Source organism: Salvia splendens, chromosome 18, assembly GCF_004379255.2.
Source record: "Salvia splendens isolate huo1 chromosome 18, SspV2, whole genome shotgun sequence".
NCBI classification, from domain to species: domain Eukaryota; kingdom Viridiplantae; phylum Streptophyta; class Magnoliopsida; order Lamiales; family Lamiaceae; genus Salvia; species Salvia splendens.
In genome coordinates, this window is record NC_056049.1 from 6,733,807 (window position 1) to 6,752,240 (window position 18,434).

The 18,434-nt window shown below is 37.3% G+C and overlaps 1 protein-coding gene and 1 pseudogene across 2 annotated transcripts; one reads left to right on the top strand and one right to left on the bottom strand.

Annotated features, from left to right (window-relative positions):
• Positions 1-591: 591 nt before the first annotated feature.
• LOC121777421 (RAB11-binding protein RELCH homolog) lies at positions 592-10,058 on the bottom strand. Of its 2 annotated transcripts, XM_042174674.1 has the most exons (20): positions 9,730-10,058; positions 7,985-8,137; positions 7,566-7,747; positions 6,753-6,860; positions 5,787-5,957; positions 5,185-5,706; positions 5,015-5,089; positions 4,768-4,896; positions 4,608-4,682; positions 4,312-4,521; positions 3,960-4,112; positions 3,670-3,884; positions 3,430-3,547; positions 3,174-3,306; positions 2,649-2,844; positions 2,470-2,575; positions 2,227-2,367; positions 2,026-2,149; positions 1,721-1,837; positions 592-1,125 (listed from the first exon to the last, which is right to left on the bottom strand). In XM_042174674.1, the coding sequence occupies exons 1-20, from the start codon at positions 9,926-9,928 to the stop codon at positions 743-745; spliced, it is 3,510 nt and encodes a 1,169-aa protein (XP_042030608.1). In that variant the 5' UTR covers positions 9,929-10,058; the 3' UTR covers positions 592-742. The 2 variants fall into 2 exon arrangements, with proteins under 2 accessions (XP_042030608.1, XP_042030609.1); XM_042174675.1 differs by lacking the exon at positions 9,730-10,058 and having other exon boundaries at positions 7,566-7,689; positions 7,985-8,126.
• Positions 10,059-12,685: 2,627 nt separating this feature from the next.
• LOC121776653 lies at positions 12,686-16,856 on the top strand (annotated as a pseudogene).
• The last annotated feature ends 1,578 nt before the right edge of the window (positions 16,857-18,434 follow it).

Below are 18,434 nucleotides of genomic sequence, written 5' to 3' on the forward strand. Positions count from 1 at the left end.
CTATGTGAAATTTTCATGTTAGTTTAGTTACTTCAGCGAACTGGTAGTTTCGGTATACATTTAAGTGCTTCATCTTTCTCACCCGTGCCAAAGCAAGCTTCCACAAATGGACGATAATCTAGAGGAGACAAGACGCGATCCATCAAAGTTTACGCTGGAAAATGCGAGTCAGGTCGTCGGATTGGGAAACTGACACGTCCATTAAAGTTTATGATTTTTAGCAACAAATTTAGAAGTTTGCTAAAAAATGGAAAAATCAGGAAGTGTCCTAGTTCATGATATTCACGGTTATATTACCCCTTTATTATAATACTAACTTAAACGTATGATTTAATAAATTCGTAGGTAGAGGTGGTTTTGGGCTCTGTGTAAGTACATCAAAATATAAGGATTGCATTTGAGCAATATATGTTTATTTTGTTCTCTAATATTTAAAATGTTAATTAACCATTTTAGAACAGGTGGTAGGAGGGTGTGTTTTAATTTTAAGTTTTAACCATATATGTTTGATATTGGGAGGAAATTTTATGTTTCACAAGTTCCATATTGGGAAGAATTTTGATATTTCATCATGTTTGTCTAAGCACAGACTTTTGATACCTTAGTCGGAAGAGACACAACTCCTCCCTTAATAAATTTTATGTTGTGATGTAAAAAATAAAGAATTACAAATGAATGGAAGCATATACCCTTCTTTTCCTATCATCATACAACAAGCAAAAACAAAAAATGAAGGTGTCTCTCATTCACTGGGATTAACTTCATCGTTGCCCTTAGTTCTCCCTCGAAGCATATCACTGAAACCGGCCCTCATGATCCGTCTAAATCTTGTGTCCTCGGCTGGTGGTTGTGGAATTGTGTTCTCAGTTGTGACTGGAACCGGAGTCCCAAAATCTCCGGTTTCCTTTTTCCCCAGTAGCCCACTGTCGCTGAAGAAACTGCTCACTGAAGAAAGGCCCAGATGAGCTCCCATCACCTTGCTAAAAGCATCAAATGTTCCACCTGATCTTTCCTTGAATATGATCTCGAGAGCTTCCTTATGAGCTGGATCAAGCGCATCCGTATCTTTCAGTAGATTCTGAATTGCAGGGAGTAGGAAATCCCTGACAGTCGATGCTGAAAGATCTGCACGAATAGATACGAACATAGATCAGTGTAACAAGCTGAATTCCAGAGGGGAGCAGAATGTATTTCCAGAATTGTACTACTATAGGTTTTGAAAGATTGAAAATATATTACTATACTCCTCGGTCCCATAGACATAGGCCATATCCATTTACGTCAGTTTTTTTTCTCCTTCTCTTTTACTTAATCATTTATGGATCCCACTATCCACAACACAATATCAACTACTTTTTTCCTTTCTCTCTTACTTTACCAATTACGCATTAAAATTCGTGACAACCCTAAATGACCTATTTCTATGGGACTGAGGGAGTATATAAAAGTAATAGTCTTCAACTAGTCTAAAATAGGATTTGAAAATGCACGCCATTGCAGGCTTAAATGGTGTTAATAGAACATGAGGTTCGTTCGCTATGTCAACGAGGGATCAGTAATGTTAATGAGTTTTTATACAGAGTGGAAGCATAAGCTGAGCCTGAAATCCTCGAAGATGTTTAACCAATGCAAAAGTAATTTCAGAAAATGCCGACGCAAGCACACATTTTGGGGCCATACTAATATTGATATGTAATTTAAAGAAATCTTGAGCACATACCTGTTGCATCAAGAGCACGAATTGCTTCACAGCAGGCATTGGCTCTGTCTCTGCGCTTCGTTACATCACTTGAAAGGGATGGTGATGACGTGAACTGAAAAATCTTGGAGACTAGATGTACAAATGGTTAAAGAAAATGAGCTTGCACATTGGCCACAAGAACAAAAACATAATTAAATCAGATTTTTATAAGGAATAGAACAGATTCCGTATGCCAAGAGACAGTTAAAAGATGTAAATAGTACACAACATTATTAGCGAAAGGGAAGAAATTCAATATGCCAAAGAGAAAGTGTGAAGGATATAATCCCGAAGCCTAGCAGTTGTGTGAGGCACAGCTACCAAAAGAGCACGAACCACAGCAATGGTAGCCTCATGTGATCCATCTTCAAGAAAAGCATCCATCTGAATGCGTATCTTGTCGACAATCTAAGGAAAAACCAGCCAGTCAATTGCATGATATCTTCATCAGAAAAAGCACGCATAGGATGGAAGGATCTGCATACCACATCACTCTTAAAATGCTGTGCTACAGCACCAAATGCATCAATGCTGGCATATTTTACATTCAGATTTTGGTCAGAACCAAGAGTCACAAGGGCAGGCAAAACATTAGCTGAGGCAACCTTTTCGTCAATATATGGTACCTAGGGGGAAAAAACAAAGATACAATATGATTCTAATAAGCACTGCAGGAGATAGGAGGAAATGGCATGTTTTCTGAAATTAAAAGGAAATTAAACCCTTACGATGACTTTCAGAATATTGGCAGCACTGATTTTCAACATTTCATCAGAACTTGCAATCATCTCCCATAAGATGTTAAATACTATACTGTGATTCTCTTCAAAGGTACTGCAACAGGAAAAACCCATGGTAACAATAAAAGATAGCTCAATAATATGCAACAGTCAGCGGGAAAACATACCAAAGAAAACGAACTGAATTGATAATCTCGTGATTCGCAGGAAGACTATTCTCCCTAGATCTTTGAATCAGAAGATTCCTTAAGTACACTGTTAGGCTGGCACGCTTGCTTGGTTGTCCTAGTATGCCTGCCAGGAGAAGCGGTAGGGCACACATTGTAGCAAGTCTCTGAGCAAACGCAGATTTAGGTGTCAAACCTGAAAGGGATAAAGTTGATACTTTTAATACAAATAAGAGCCATTACTTAAAGAGAAAGGTGTGAAAAAAATACCCAAGCAGATCCAACCTCAAACATTGTGAAGGGTTACTGCGCCTTTTATCAGTCAATTTTGTGTATTTTGTGTCAAAACAATGTTTAGGATTGGATCTGCTCCTGGGAGTAAAAGATGATGTTGTTTTGGCACCTTTTCTCTTACTTAAATAGGGAATAGATAAAAAAAAATATCATGAGATCTATATCCAAGAAAATGGGAGCGAGTTCTCATGAGTCAAAACTAAGAGTAAAATATATATATATATATATTACCTCTAATTTTAGACCTGGCCTTAGGTGGGAACGATTTAAAATCAGCATCATCTCCAACAGCCACTAAACACAATGGCAGCAGGATGTGCGTCAAATAAGGTTCACCAAAATGATCAACCACTTCGCGCAAAAACTGTATTTGGTCATCCACAACTTCAAAGCGTAAGGAAATAAAAAAAAAAGAAAATGAAAAGCGACAAGACACAATGAGCAATAACGGAGATTAGAAGAAAATAAATGAAACTCAAACTCATACCTTCGTAACACGGATTCTTAAATTATCTTCCTTCTGAGGCAATAATGAGCACAGCTGAATCAAATTAGGAAAGCACTCAGTAAGCAACCAATCAAAGGCTGGCCATTCCACTTGTCCCCTGATCAATTACAAATGCATTGGGTAGTAAATCCATCATACGACATTCTAGATCCACAAAAAGTAGTAGTATCATGCAATCACTGTGGTAAACAGGACATTAGAGAAGGGTAGCAATCTTACTCTGCATATTGTTCGAGCAAAGATGGCGTGAAAGAGATTCCTGTAGAATCTGAATCTGAAGAGAAAGGACAAGTCTCAACAACTTTCTTGTGCACATATGGAAGTAGTTCAGCAAGCAGCCTCAATAGAACATCAATGTTCCAACGTTCTCTTTCACCTAAAACATGAAGTTGTGACTCAATGGAACCCTCAACCCCGGAAAGAGGAGGGCAACGCTGAAATGCAAACATTTCAGATAAGATTAATAGCGTTAGCATAGATTAATGACAAAATTATGCTGATTATAATACCTGAGCAGATCCCAATATGTGAGAGTGCAAAACTTGTAGAATGTGGTCCAGCTTGTTTCCCCAATTTATGAGCGCAGGAACTAAAACCTTTTTTGTAGTGTCAACAACTATACCAGAGGGATCACAAACCAACTGAAACATCATCTCCTCAACCTATTCAAAATCAAGATATAAGTGTTTGAAAATATTTTCTTATTTCGTTTTTTTCCATAAATTTTTATTTTACTCTAAGGAATCATGTTATGACCAAGGGAAACGCTCCATTCCTAGATCACGGAGCTTACAGTGTAGGAAACTGTGAAGTCCGATACCTTCTCCATGATTTCCTTGAAGCATATTTAGTGAGGCTGACCTTGAAATATTTGTCTGTATTTGGGAAGAGTGCCAGCAACAAAGCCAGGTTAAGAGCTGCAGCCTCCCTGACAACTGTAGCAGAATCCTCCATGAGCTGTTGAACTATGGACAAGATGAGTGAATCACGTATCTCAGGCCTTACAAATTCTGCAAGTTCACCACATGATTGAGCAACAAGCAGCCTACGCTCCTCGTACATGTGACTAATCTACAAGTGCCAAAGCCATCATTAAGTTTGTGGCCATTTGAATCATATGGGAAAAAGAAAGCACTATATATTTCAGATAGTTATACTTGTTCCCAACACTGGGGCAGCAATTCCGTTTCTGTTCTCAACTCCCCTACATTCTTGGCAAGAGTAACACAAGCCTGATGCCACAAATAAAACCGGAAACCCATAAGTGCAAAATATATAATCTTCATATATGCAGATGCTTTTCCATCAGATTCTTACATCCATTATAATCCGTCTCTGCTGCTCATCAGGGCGCTTTATCAGATTAAACAACGTGTGAGTCAAGGAGTCTCGCACTGCACTGTCCGGATGACGCTCGATTGCACACATAATCAGAGGAAGAAGCTCCTAAAAGGGATGAACTCCGATAATAATTATGATAAGAAACATATTGTATATAACTGCTCCAATAACCTTTAGCCTAGTACATATGCTTTGAATAACAAACGCAAATATATCAACAAACCTCTCGATGGTTGATTAGAACATAAGGCACGATTTTAGGCAAAGCATCTGATAATATCTGTATGGTTCCCACTCCCTGACAAGTAAACATAAGTTAGATTTCATCCTGAAGGAAGATAATTTCTCTGAAACAAGAAAATCAAATGAAGGAATACACTACAAGAGTTTTACCATCTTTTCAGTATGTAATTCAGCATCAAGTTTCGGAGACCTTATCACAAGTTTATCTTTTCCTAGGGAAGGTGTTCCAACAAATCCACTTTCACATTGAGGAGTTAATAAGTCTTCTGGAACTGTCTCAGTTATGCTAATTGCATCATCAAATTTCTGCTTCCCTGTCATGTCAGTATCTGCAACAGTTAAAACAGCCAATGAACCAACTGCAGATGTTTCCTTATCACTGACTTGTGCCTCTTTAACAATGTCCACTTCCCCCATTATCCCTACATCTGTCCTCAATGACTCAAGGCCCGTATTCAAAGAAGTGTTGGCTTTTGACATATCTACTTCATTTGGAAGTGGACTCGTATCATCGTTATTGCTCCTTGCAGAATGAGCAGGTTCAGAGTCCGCTTGCAACAGAATGTTTCCAGATCGAGCTCTTTCAATAAGCATTTTCAGTGAAGTTATTTCAGCTCTACAATCATCTAGTTCTTTTTTCTGACTTTTCAAAGTTTTCTTCAGAGCTTGGACCTGACAGGCGTTTAAACTGTTAAACATTATAAAATGAAACCAAAAATGAATAACACAGAGATATCTGTTGAGAAAGTTACTGTATTCGTTTTTTCCTTTATATCTTTTTGGAGCACCTCCAAAGAATTTGTCAATGACATGACTTGAACATCTGGCGTTTCTTTTTCTTTCAACAACGATTGTATATCACTTTTTAGCCTTTCATTTTCTTTGAGCAACGATTCATTTTCTTGAAGGATCACCATTTTCTCCTGCAGTAAAAAGAATAATACGAGCATGGGAAATTGAACACAAAAAATAATCCTACAAAAATACGTCAAACACATTTGAAATATAAGTGATCTTGATTCAGTAAGTTGGACCAAATCTAGTGAGGGAGTATTCTTTCTCAAGATTCTCCAGTATATGAGACAGTCCCTTTAATTAGGTTTACTTGAAATTGAATAAAAAGGCTGATAACCCAGGATAAACAGAGCAACAAAGAGAATTAAAGTGATAATTTTTTTTTATTGATGTATATATATATATATATATATATATATATATATACACTCCCTCCGTCCACGAAAAATAGGACACATTGTGAATGACACGGGTTTTAATGTGGAATTGGTAAAGTAAGAGAGAAGTAGTGTTAGTGGAATGTGTGGTCCATATTATTAGTAAGAGAGAAGGGAAAAAAGTAAGAGAGAAGTAGTGTTAGTGGATTGTGGGGTCCATATTATTAGTAAGAGAGAAGGGAAAAAAGTAAGAGAGAAGTTGTTGAAAACTATCCTTTTTTATATGTGTTCTATTTTTCGTGGACAACCAAAAATGACAAATGTGCTCTATTTTTCGTGGGCAGAGGGACTATTTTTTATTATCACTGTTATTTACAAAAACCTATTGATGATGGCATTGGCGCATCACATGCTAGTAGTCGACCATACACTCTAAGAAATGAGGATGGGCTTATGGTTTCGATCATATGGATCTAGTAGACGTTGACCTGAAGTTATATTTACTTCATCTATTTTTCAGGTTACGCATGCATATCTAAGATGTACCTCAGCAGCATTTCTAGCTGAAGAAAGATACTGGTAATAATAGTGTCGCAATGCATCTGGTACGCACGCAGATGAGTTTTGCCAAACATCCAAATTTTGGTCAGTGACCTGTTGCAATTATAAAATACAATTATAACATTAAATACCTGTTTATACACAACAACGACCCAACAGTCAAATGAAAAATATACAGTAGACCATATTTCATGTGAACTTTTTTCTAATCACATTCTATGACTGAACCAGGACATTTTTCTTTCCTGCATGATCATCACCTAATAAATAGCTGGTGCTATTATATTAAAAAGTGACAATTAGTACTGAGCAATTTTCTCTATAATAGTGAGACTCATACTTGATAGCAAAATATAAAAATCCATCAAACACGTGTTTTCCTTTTTACTTCTTGATAACCAGGTTCAAATACTACTGGTCATTGTTATAATTGAGCTCATATATCTTTAAGAAACTTTTACTCCCTCCGTCCCATTGAAGATGACCCTCTTTCCTCTTTAGTTTGTCCCAGCCATGATGACCCATTACTAAAAATGGAAGCACCTTTCTCTCTACTTTATTCCCTCTCTCTTACTTTACTCTCTCCACTTCACACAAAATAAAGTTGCATAAATTCCCGGCTGCCCAAGGAAGGGGTCATCTTCCTTGGGACGGAGGGAGTACCTAACAACAGGAATTACCAAATAAAACATTGATTCAGAAATTCATTAGTAGATTGCACACAATATCAGGGCTATTTGCTATCTAGGAAGGACAAAAAACCCACAGAAGGAACTAAAAAGTCATTGATCGATATACCTCTTCGTAAAATGTCATTGCAGTTAAACGGTATCCTGCCAATAATAGATACTCCTTCACTGCACAATTGATATCCAATCGTTCATTATCCTTCAAAGGACCCAAATCTGATGAAGAGATGTCCCTGTTTATCGGTTCGGAAACCAGTCCATTATTTGCTGTAGTATTGTTAATATTCGGATCTGAAAACACATTTAGACACATAGGTCAACAAGAAAATAACACAAGTACTTTTTCTTATCTTGACATACAGCAGTTGCTAAACTAAGGAACCTTAATATCACATTATCAAACACAATGAAGGATGTGTTATGCATGCGTGTGAATTTTCCAGCATCTTACAAGTAAGGTGGCAATCACTTTCCATGCACAGTGAACATAACCGTTAGCTGTGCTGGAGAGTATACTTGTAGCTTTACCTCTTGATTCATGCAAGGTTGTCTCAGCTTTCTTGAGCAACTCAGTTTTGAGGTTAACAATGTCTTCTTGAGCTAGACGAAGTTCATATTCACGGACAGCCAATTTTTCTTCCAACGATTCCTTTTCTTCAAACAGGCTCTGGGGATCTGCCACTGTTTCACAACAAAAAGAAGAAAAAAGGAATTATCTCACATCCTCTACAAGGGACCCTCCACTTATAACTAAAGCCAGACATCAAAGTAAAGTCAATCAATAAGGAAGTGAAACATAATATATGAACAGTTCCAGTATCAATAAATTACAGTGAAGTCATAACAAGTGATCTGCAGACTACTTCATTTTTTACAGTTTTCTCTTACTATGTATAATAATTGATCTAAGATGTGGTCAAACTATTTGGAAGCAGCTCTATCAGCACATCTTAAACCAATCAGCAGCTATATCTATGGAGCCCCTTTTTCCAGTTGTTAGTACTATACTTGGATTCTAAAATTGATTCAAATGATATGTTCATATTATTCATCCAAAAGTGACAGAAACCAGAAGAAATGAATATTCAGAAAGTTTCAACTAGGTTTGATGGGAACATTTACATTGTCATCTATTCAATTCCTATTTTTATGGGAAATTTTGCTCTTGGTTCCAAGAACAACATGGATAAGAACCACTAGCATGATGCAGCAAATACCCTAGACAACTTCAAGAAATAAAGCATAACACTGTAATCAAGGAAATTTTTTAGTACAACCACCAGGGAAGATATCCACTCCAGAAGAGAGCAATATACCGAAATTTAAGCATAAATCTCCTAGGTAATCAGATGATAATTTTATTTTTGCTTTGGGCCCATAAAGTTATCGAACTCATCCTTCTCACAAATTCTCTGGTCCCTCTCCAGCTATACTAACCAATATATGCACTATGTAACCAACCGCCTTTCTGTGTTTTGAAGAATTCCATTAACACCTTATAGTTGTGTACTTGCATTGTCAACTGGTGAGCTATCTTAAAGCTGGCATTATTATGAAATATGGATAATTCTCCAGACTCGAACAAATATCAGGTTTTTCTAATACTTGTGGTAAACAAAATTTTACCATTTTTAACAACCCTCCAAACTTGACTGGCAATATAGGTTACTATCATCTAATCTTATGTACTTCAAAGCATTGACATAAAAAAACAGCACATAAACAGCAATTTTTAACATAACAGTAGTTAGTAACAAAGAGTACGGGAGATGATAATTATTCTTCGTTATTCTCAACAAAAATATTAATCTTCAATATAGAAATAGTAATTACTAAGCTATCATCCGCACTGCATGTTCTGTGGGTTGTTATATCTCCAAGTGCACAGCTGATAAAAGCTTTGAATTTCCAACACATGATAATTAACAGAACAGCATGAGATTAATGTTATCCAAATTTAATATTAATGATACGTGGAATGAGTTGGATAAAAAATAAGTTGGCTATAAAATAGGCGAACTATGCCACAATAACACCCCAGTAAACTGAATGATCAATGCAGAATTCTAAACCAGACTAGATTACTTACTAAGAAAAGGACAGAAATAGTTGCAATCTATCTTAATTGCAACTGAATTGCAATTGCAATCGACATAAGTTTTAAACTGGGGCACGGCAGCTCTACCACAACTCCACCAACTCGCGAAGATAAAATGCAGAAACCAATAGAGAAAAAGGATTAGCGCGCGCTAGTATGCAATGATTGAGCGAACCTCGTAGAGTGTTGAAGCGGGAGATCTGATCGGGCGGAAAGTGAGTGGGATCGGAGAAGAATTCCTTGAGGCGAATAGCGTGATTGTCGCGTCCATCCTCGAGGAGCTCGTGGAGAAGCTCGAACGCCGACAGCAAGTAATTCTCTTCAAGCAGGAAATTGACTACGCAATTGCAGAGCGACGATCTCTCCACGTCCATCTAGAATCGCCGGTACCAATTCAGAATCCGTGTACCGACTTAAACCCTGAGCCGAGGGTGAGAATCAATGCCACATTTTCCGGTGTGAAGCTCTTGGTGAGATCTGTGAAGCCTGGGGAATTTGATTGCTGCCTTGTTTTATGAGCGTTTGGAATTTAACCGATCATAGGGGAGCAATCACCTGCTACGCGGATTGATGGAGTATCTTACGTGTAGTCGGAGTTTTGGTCAACGCCTTTGTTTCTTAGGTTGTTAACCGTAATTGGCGGTTTCGTTCTTAACCCGAACAGTGAGATTTAAATGGAATTGAAACTGCCACTTTTGGAACCGTGGGTCGATTTAGATTCTAAAATATCAGAACCAAAACCGTACTGAAACTACCGGTTCCGGGCAGTTCCAAACCGAAACCTTCGGAAAATCGTGACACCGAACTGGAACAAAAAAATCTGTTGGTTCGGTACCAAACCGAACCGTGAAAAACCGCCGAAAAATGGTCGATTCGAAACCAAAACCTGACCGACGATTTTCTAAGAGGAACCGTAACTGTGACTGCCAAATACGCTCAAGGTTCGATTCTGGTTCAAGATTTTCCGGAACCGGCCGTTACGGAACCTTGGGCATGCTTAGGTCGTACTATTAAATTATTTATAAATAATTTTATACATTTATTTATTCATACTCCCTCCATCCAATAGAAATTAGCCATTTAGGGTTGACATAAGTTTTAATCCGTAATTGGTAAAGTAAGAGAGAATGAGAAAAAACAATAGAAATTGTGAAGTCGATGATGAGATCCATAAAGGATAAAGTAAAAGAAAATAAGAAAAATATTGGCATAAATAAATATGAACTATATCTATGAGACGAACCAAGAAGGAACTATTGTCTATTTCAATGGGATGAAGGGAGTATAATTAATAATTGATTTTAAAATTAATGTATAGAAAGCAAACTTGTCTCTTCTACTTCAAAATCAATAAAATATACTCATCATAATTTAATTCTCCATATGTTCTATGATAAGCAAGTCATTTCCCTTTTAAGCAAAAAATTCCCGCTCACTTTATTTTTCCACGTGTTTTATTCTTTTCACTTCTTTATATTTCATCTCTCAAACTTTACTCTCTCTACTTTAACTCTTTAAATAACAATTCTTTAAATCTTATGTCTAAAAAAAAAGTTCTCACGAGTTGAAGGAAGTATTTATTACACCCTTCAAAGCCGATCACGAAATTAAGATAGAACATAACAATTGTGTTATTTATTGCGGAATGCACTAAAAAAGGAGCATGCATTTTTATCATAAATGATTAAAATAAACAAAAAGCTCCTTGATGTATGGATAGTTTTAAAAATTTATAAAATTTTCATGCTTCAATTGATGTTTACATGTACGTGGTCTTTCTCAATAAGGGATCACCTGCTACATTGTATGCTACATTGTATACATTGTATGCTACATTATCTTATACACCACTATAAAGTAGACAAGTGAACTCTAAATTTAAGAAAAGAATTTTTACATAATTTATACCATATCTCCTAATACATAATTTCTAATTACCATCAACACCACATTATTATTTGACAATCAATGTTCATTTATATCTCGGGCAACTCCTTGTCATCCATATCGCAACTACTTTTCGATGATGCAAATATAAAAAAATATCTCATAATTGTTAATAATAATTTGGACCCCAGACTTGAAATCCTGTGTTCGCCACTAAGTGGGAGAGATGGAAAGAGTGAAATTAAAGTGTCTCAACATAAATGAGTTGGGTGACATTTCAGTCGGAAAAAAATGAAAAAAAATGCAAAATGATAAAAAAAAGCATGCAAATATTAAAAGTTTTGGGATCACAAATGATACTCCCTCCGTCCCTCTATATCTGAGTCTTATTTCTTTTTGGATTATCCCATTGTAGCTGAGTCGTTTCCATTTTTAGCAAAAAACAACAACTTTTCTTCTCTATTACTTTATTTTGTCTTCATCTCTATCTTTTTTCTTTTCTACTTTATTATTTATTTACTTACCTCATTTAACACAACTTTTCTTAAATTTTGTGTCGAAAAGAAACGCATTTACTATAGAGAGACAGAGGGAATACTATTTTTTAAAGTTTAAAGATCGGGAGGGGATCACCTAATACAATTTATACCACATCTCCTAATATCACTATAAAATAGACAAGTGGATCATTTTTAATCTCCTAAAGTTTAAAGACCGGGAAGTGGATCATATCTACACTTTCTTTTTTCTAGTAGCTCCAATCTGCACCGCTAATCGCTGCTGCACATTTGAAGGTTGAACAACCTTCATTTTTGTTCCTCACTGATTTGTTTGTTTATAGAACAATTTTTTTGATAAATTGCTTTATTCAACCAGGTTTTAACTAGCCGTACAACTAGTTAAACCGGAACATATAATAAATTATGAATAATAAAGAAAAAAATGACATTATCATACATATGTATTGAGTGTTAATAACATGAAATGCATCTCGCATATTTTTCTTATACCAAATAACGAACTCAAAACAAAAAATTTAGCGAACATTTCAATCACTTAGATCAATTTTAAGATTAATACTCCCTCCGTCCCGGGCTACTCGCTCATTTCCTTTTCGGCTCGGAGATTAAGGAATGAGTGTATAGGAAAGTCAAAAATGACGGCTGTAGGTGGAATTTTTTACTAAAAATGGAAAGAGTGCAAGTAACTTGGGACGCCCAGAAAGGAAATAAGTGCGAGTAGTGCGGGACGGAGGGAGTACAACTCTAAGTCAATAAATCCATATCTTGGCAAATCAATTTTGTCATCATTAATCCTCATTGTATCATCTTCTTCACATACATAAAGATTAAAACAATATTAAGCAATGGACACAATGAAACATGAAATTATAAATAAATCTAGTTTATTAACCTTTTTGCTTGTTCTTAATCTAACAATTCATCCAACTCCTCATAATCAAGCTATTTATTAGTACTTTCATCAATCACCCAAAAGCCAAAACTCTACTTTGTCAATACAGTCATAATCATTTGAATCTTAGTCATTTATTTTCGGCGGTTCGTCATCCGCCTCGCCGGATACAAACTTCTCACCTCCTCTTACCCAAGGCTCGCAAATTCTGGGTAACTATCAACCTTACCCGGTGGAAAATCAAAATGCCCCCGATATGCAGTATGAGTGGGCACCTGAACACGGCTCAGCAAGAAGCGGCTCGACATAACTGTTGTCCCAAATTCGGGAGGGCAATTCCGGCGGTCGTGGTGTCTGTAGCCGTGACGGTGGCGGTGACCCCAACGTCCGCATGTCGTGCACTCCGCTCGAGATGGAGAAGATATTCGCTGTATATGTCACGATCGGTGAAAATCTGGTGGTAGGCACAAACCAAATCGGGGACAAGTTCTGATTCCGCATCGCTCGCATGTACAATGCCAACCGACCAGAGGGAACGGTGGAGCGCACTGAGAGTATGTTGCGCAATGTCGTCGGAAGAGCCAACGAAGAAATCCAGAAGTTCAGGGGTTTTACCTCGAGGAACAACGGTCGGCAGGAAACGTCACCAACGAGGTCGACATCATCACGGCCGCCATATCGGCCTACCAAACAACACACTACACAAACCATTCAAGCATCTCAACACTTGGAAGAAGGTGCGTCATCTTTCAAAGTGGGAGGGAAGCATCCAATCCACCTCCAACTCCACCAGCAAAGGTTGAGGTCGCTATCAGACTTCGGCGAGGATGAGGGGGCAAGCCAACTTGCCGGAGCTCACTAGGATAGTTTCGGCGCCAGCCCGAGCGATTCCCAACGCCGTTCGCCGGGAAAGAAATCGGCGACGACCATCTGCCATCGTGCCGCGACCCTAGCCGAACCTCCGACTCCCTTTGTGCCGCCTCTACCCCCTGCAATGCCTCCAAACCCCAATACTTTATTTCCCATTTTGAATAACGCCATTTTCGTTGATACGTCTCGGATGACTCTTGAGCAAAAAGAGGCTCATCATTGGATGATACGAACCCTCCAAATGCAATTGGGGTGCCACCCATCCCCAACCAACAACTGCCATGGAACTAATCTTTTTTAAATTTTTAAATTTTTACGGATGTAATTTTTAATTTTTAAGATTTTAATTATGTAATTATTAATTTTTTAGAATTTTTAATTATGTAATTATTAATTTTTAGGATTTTAATTATGTAATTCTTAATTATGACCTTCCAAGAATGAGTCTACATACAAAAAAAATGGGTTTTATTTTTCATCTTCGATTACTCGATAATATATCCACAAGCACAAATTCCACATTTCAGGAATCCTAATCGCCGACGAACTAAAATGGTAAACCGAGATTCCTAATGGCAGGCGAGGAGAATAATAAACTTTAATAGATTTATTTATAATTTCATGTTTTACTACTAAATTGTATAATCTTTATGTAGGAGATGAAAGATGATGAAATTGATTTGTCAAGATATTTGGTGATGATGAAAATATTGTACCATTAATAATGAATGTAATGACTTAAGTTGCATTAATCTTGAAGTTGAAAATGAAAGTGATTGAGATGACCATTAAGTATTTTGTTTTGAATTTGTTGTTTGGTATTTTATAAAAGAGTTCTATAATTTTTTGTGTTATTAGACCAAGAATATTCACTGGTGGACTCAGTAACTATTTCCCGTTCTGATTAATAGATATACTTTGAAGAGTAGGACAGCTGGCCATAAGACTTAGTTGCATTAATCTTGAAGTTTAAAATGAAAGTTATTGAGATGATCACTAAGTATTTTATTTTGAGTTTGTTGTTTGATATTTTATTAAAGAGTTCTGTATTTTTTGTGTTATTAGACCAAGGATATTCGCTGATGGACCCAGTGACTATTTTCCGTTCTGATTAATAGATACTTTGAAGGGTAGGACAACTGGCCTAAGACTTTAGTATTTAGTTATTTGAACTTGTTAGTAGTGTCATACAGGCCGATTCATTAAGATCCAACAAGCAAGGCAGTGATTGAAAAATACTTGATATGCAGTCATTAACAATATATGTATGATAATGTCATTTTTTATTTCCAGCTCTTCGTCTTTAATTTCCCTTAACCACATGAAAAAAAATTCAATTTATAAACAGGTGATCAACGGAAATGACGGACATAGAGGCCACTGGCTCTGTGAGTTCTTACCGCAAGCCAACTAGAGAGGGCAACAAATCCGAAACAAATTTCCAAGAGGAATCAGAAAAGCATTATTTAATTTGCTTTTCAGTGTCCATTTCTTGTAATTACCTGACATGTTTTAAGAAGCCTTTCGTCAAAACAAGAGAGCTAAATCGTGCAAAGAGAGATACTAACCTGTTATCCGGGAGTAGAGGTAACTGCTGAATCGAGATCCTAGCTGTTTGCTGCAAATAAAACGGCAAAAGATCTCGAGCAAAGAGTTGAGGAGTCGAATGCAATAGGAAAATCGCAGATAGAGGACTTGGAGAAGCTGCGGGTGGTTAGAAGAGAGGATGAAGAATGGGACTGTGAGGATTTGGAGTGTGAAGAAAGTGATGAGAGAGTTGGAAATGGTGAAACGAGAGCAAGCTCAAGGTTGATATGGCCCGAGTTGAGGAATCAGGCAGCGAAAGAAATGAAAGGGTCTATGTCGAAAAGGGAGTTTTACTTGAGTTCAGCCGAAGCACTTACTAAGGAGATTGAGGGAGTCAATGAAGAAGAGTTGAGGCCATTAAGGAGTACGAAGAAATCGAAGCTAAAACAAAAGATCAAGCTGAAAAACACGCATCTGCAATATAGGTGTCTCAGATGGAAAAGCAGAACATGATCGATGAAGTTGAAGATGCAAAAGAACGCGGAGACCAAGACTGATGATCACCATGTCGGAGATCAGTACGTTAAAGAGTGAACTCAAGCAACTTAAGAAACAGGAAGAACACACCGATGGACTGGAATTCTGCAACTTTGCTAGAGTCCGCGCTGAAAGAGTTGGCGGCAACAGAAAAGGAATTGGAACAAGTTAAAGAAGGAAGCTTTCAGTTTATGGCTTCCATGGACATTATTCGGGACAAGCTCAAGCATGTTACAGGACAAACAGCTCGATTAAAGAAGGAAAAAGAGGAGTCGGAGATATTTATACATTCTCAACTCAAAGCTTCTGAGAGCCATAAGCAAGCTGGAAGCAACATAAGCGGCAGATGACAAGGCTAGTTATATCAAATATAAAGCTCGCACTTGAACAGCTCGAAGCAGAAGCAGAAACACACAAGAAAGAAAAGTCTCTCAACAATGAAGATTGAAGAAACTGCACTTGTCAAGGCAGAAATTCAGAAATCAGAGGCTGAGATAGACATGGCAGAGGAAAGATTACAAGCCGCATTACAAGATCTCAAAGCTGCCAAATCATCAGAAGCAATGGCACTCGAGAATTTGAAATCCATTATTGACAAGACAGTAAGAAATAGAGCATCAGCCTCTAGGCCTAGCTCAACAATAACTATTTCCAAGTTTGAATACCTGAAAGGGAATGCAAGTGAGAAAGAATTCCAGATTAAAGCAGAGCTCTTCAAAAGAGAAACTAGAGCCCTACGAGTAGAGGAAGGACACAGGGTTCATCAAACTAAAGGATCAAAAACCTCAAAGAAAAGAGTTGAAAATGACTGAGAAATAGAGACAGTTGATGGAACCTGAAAAGCTGCCCCCTGATGGAAAAGCCATGAAAAAAGCACTAAAAGGACACCAACAAGACGAGGAATGGTTCGGAAATCTGCATCTCCAGTGGTTCATCGTACTCCTCGATCAACTTCGTTCACAGTTGGGACTTGGGAGGAGGAGAAAGATGATGCCAAGTCTAGCCAAGTTCTTCAGTGGAAAGCCCGTTGAGAGCAACCTACAACCTACATGGAAACTTCACCAGTAAAGTCAGGCATAACATATCACCAAATAATGTCATGCTTGGTAAGTTGATCAATTTTGCTCCCAGGAGCACCATAATTATTACTACTTTGTTTTCCAAGGAATAATGCTGTTTTCACTCTCAGTATCAGTAAGTTAAAACTATTACTATTATCATGATATGTGAGTGTATGCATCTCATAGTCTCGTACAATTGCAAGAATCAAGAAAATTTAGCATTTGCTACTAATCATATAATTAAAGTACTCCCTCCGTACCAGTTTGAGAGTAAGATTTAGTTATGGCACGGATATTAAGAAATTTGTGGAGTGTGTAATAAATGAAGTGAGGTAGTGGTTGTTGGAGTGTGTAATAATTGAAGTGAGGTAGTGGAAAGTGAGACCTTTTTGACTTTTTGTATGTTTAGAATTTTGTTTTGTTTTATTTTTATTAAAATAATGACATTTGAGTGTAAATTTGATGAATAATGAGGTTAAATTTTATGTCCAAATATGGTAGATTCTAAATGTGACTTTTAAATTGGGATGGACTTAAATGGAAAAATGTGACTCTTAAACTGGGATGGAGGGAGTATCACTTAGGAAACAACAGCATGCAAAGCACAATACAAATGAATTGTGCATAACAACATGCTCATAATATGGAAGAATACAACTTATCTAATTGAATCCTGAATGTGGCTGCTTCATTGGAAGTAATCACACAAACAAAAGCCAGATAAAATATCTTCAATGAAAGCATACCAATGGGTTAGCTGAAAATAGCAAATGATGATCACACCCAAAGAAGTGAAGGGAGACCATAAAAGAACAAAATATACCATGATTAAAGAGTATCATCCAAATACAGTTAGTTAGATGATTCATTATTTTACAGGATGAAATGAAACAAGCACCGTGTAAGAGAAAAGCAAGTGGCAAATGTAAGAGAAAAGCTAAAATCATCAACACCAGCCAAGGAATCATAGCAGCTTTCAGCAAGTAATTTAACAAAGTATAGAAATAATCTCTCACAAGATGAAATGTTTTCTCTCTGATTGACACGTCACAATCAAAAATAGAAAGAAACAGAAGAGGTACAATTTTTGAATAAAATACTGTATAGTTTTCAGTTAACTTAGTGAAATTATAAATTCGAGTATGGTAAAGGACAAAAAGTTTATTGGCCTTCGCAACTTCAATGAGTGCAGGAGAAGTTCTGCTAAAACCAAGCACACTTAGATACGCATCATATCGTTATACACAGTATGCACGAAACTGCAGATAAACAGAAGTAATTTGCACTCAAAAATCGTAGAAGCGAAATCGATGTATAAGAAACGGAAAGAAATTGATTTACCTTGACGGCACCCTATTATTCCGGTCAATAAAATTAAAACCCTTCTCGTCGTAATTAGCGATTGCAATCGGCGGAGAATTCGGTAGAACCAAACGACGAATTCATTCCCAAAACCAACGACTCTGCCCCCAATTTATTCTCCCCTCCGCCGCCGCTAATACTCACTCTCTCAATCGGAGCTTCCGAATCCGGTCCAGTGCCAATCAGCATCCCACAATCCCGCCGCCTTGAGCCCAGCAGCGCC

Coding starts and splice junctions, on each gene's coding strand:
- LOC121777421 (XM_042174674.1), bottom strand. CDS start 9,928: ATGGACGTGGAGAGATCGTCGCTCTGCAATTGCGTAGTCAATTTCCTG. Junction 3,548..3,669: donor TTGCTCGAACAATATGCAGA/GTAAGATTGCTA, acceptor GTAATTGATCAG/GGGACAAGTGGAATGGCCAG. Junction 3,307..3,429: donor TAAGAATCCGTGTTACGAAG/GTATGAGTTTGA, acceptor GACCAAATACAG/TTTTTGCGCGAAGTGGTTGA.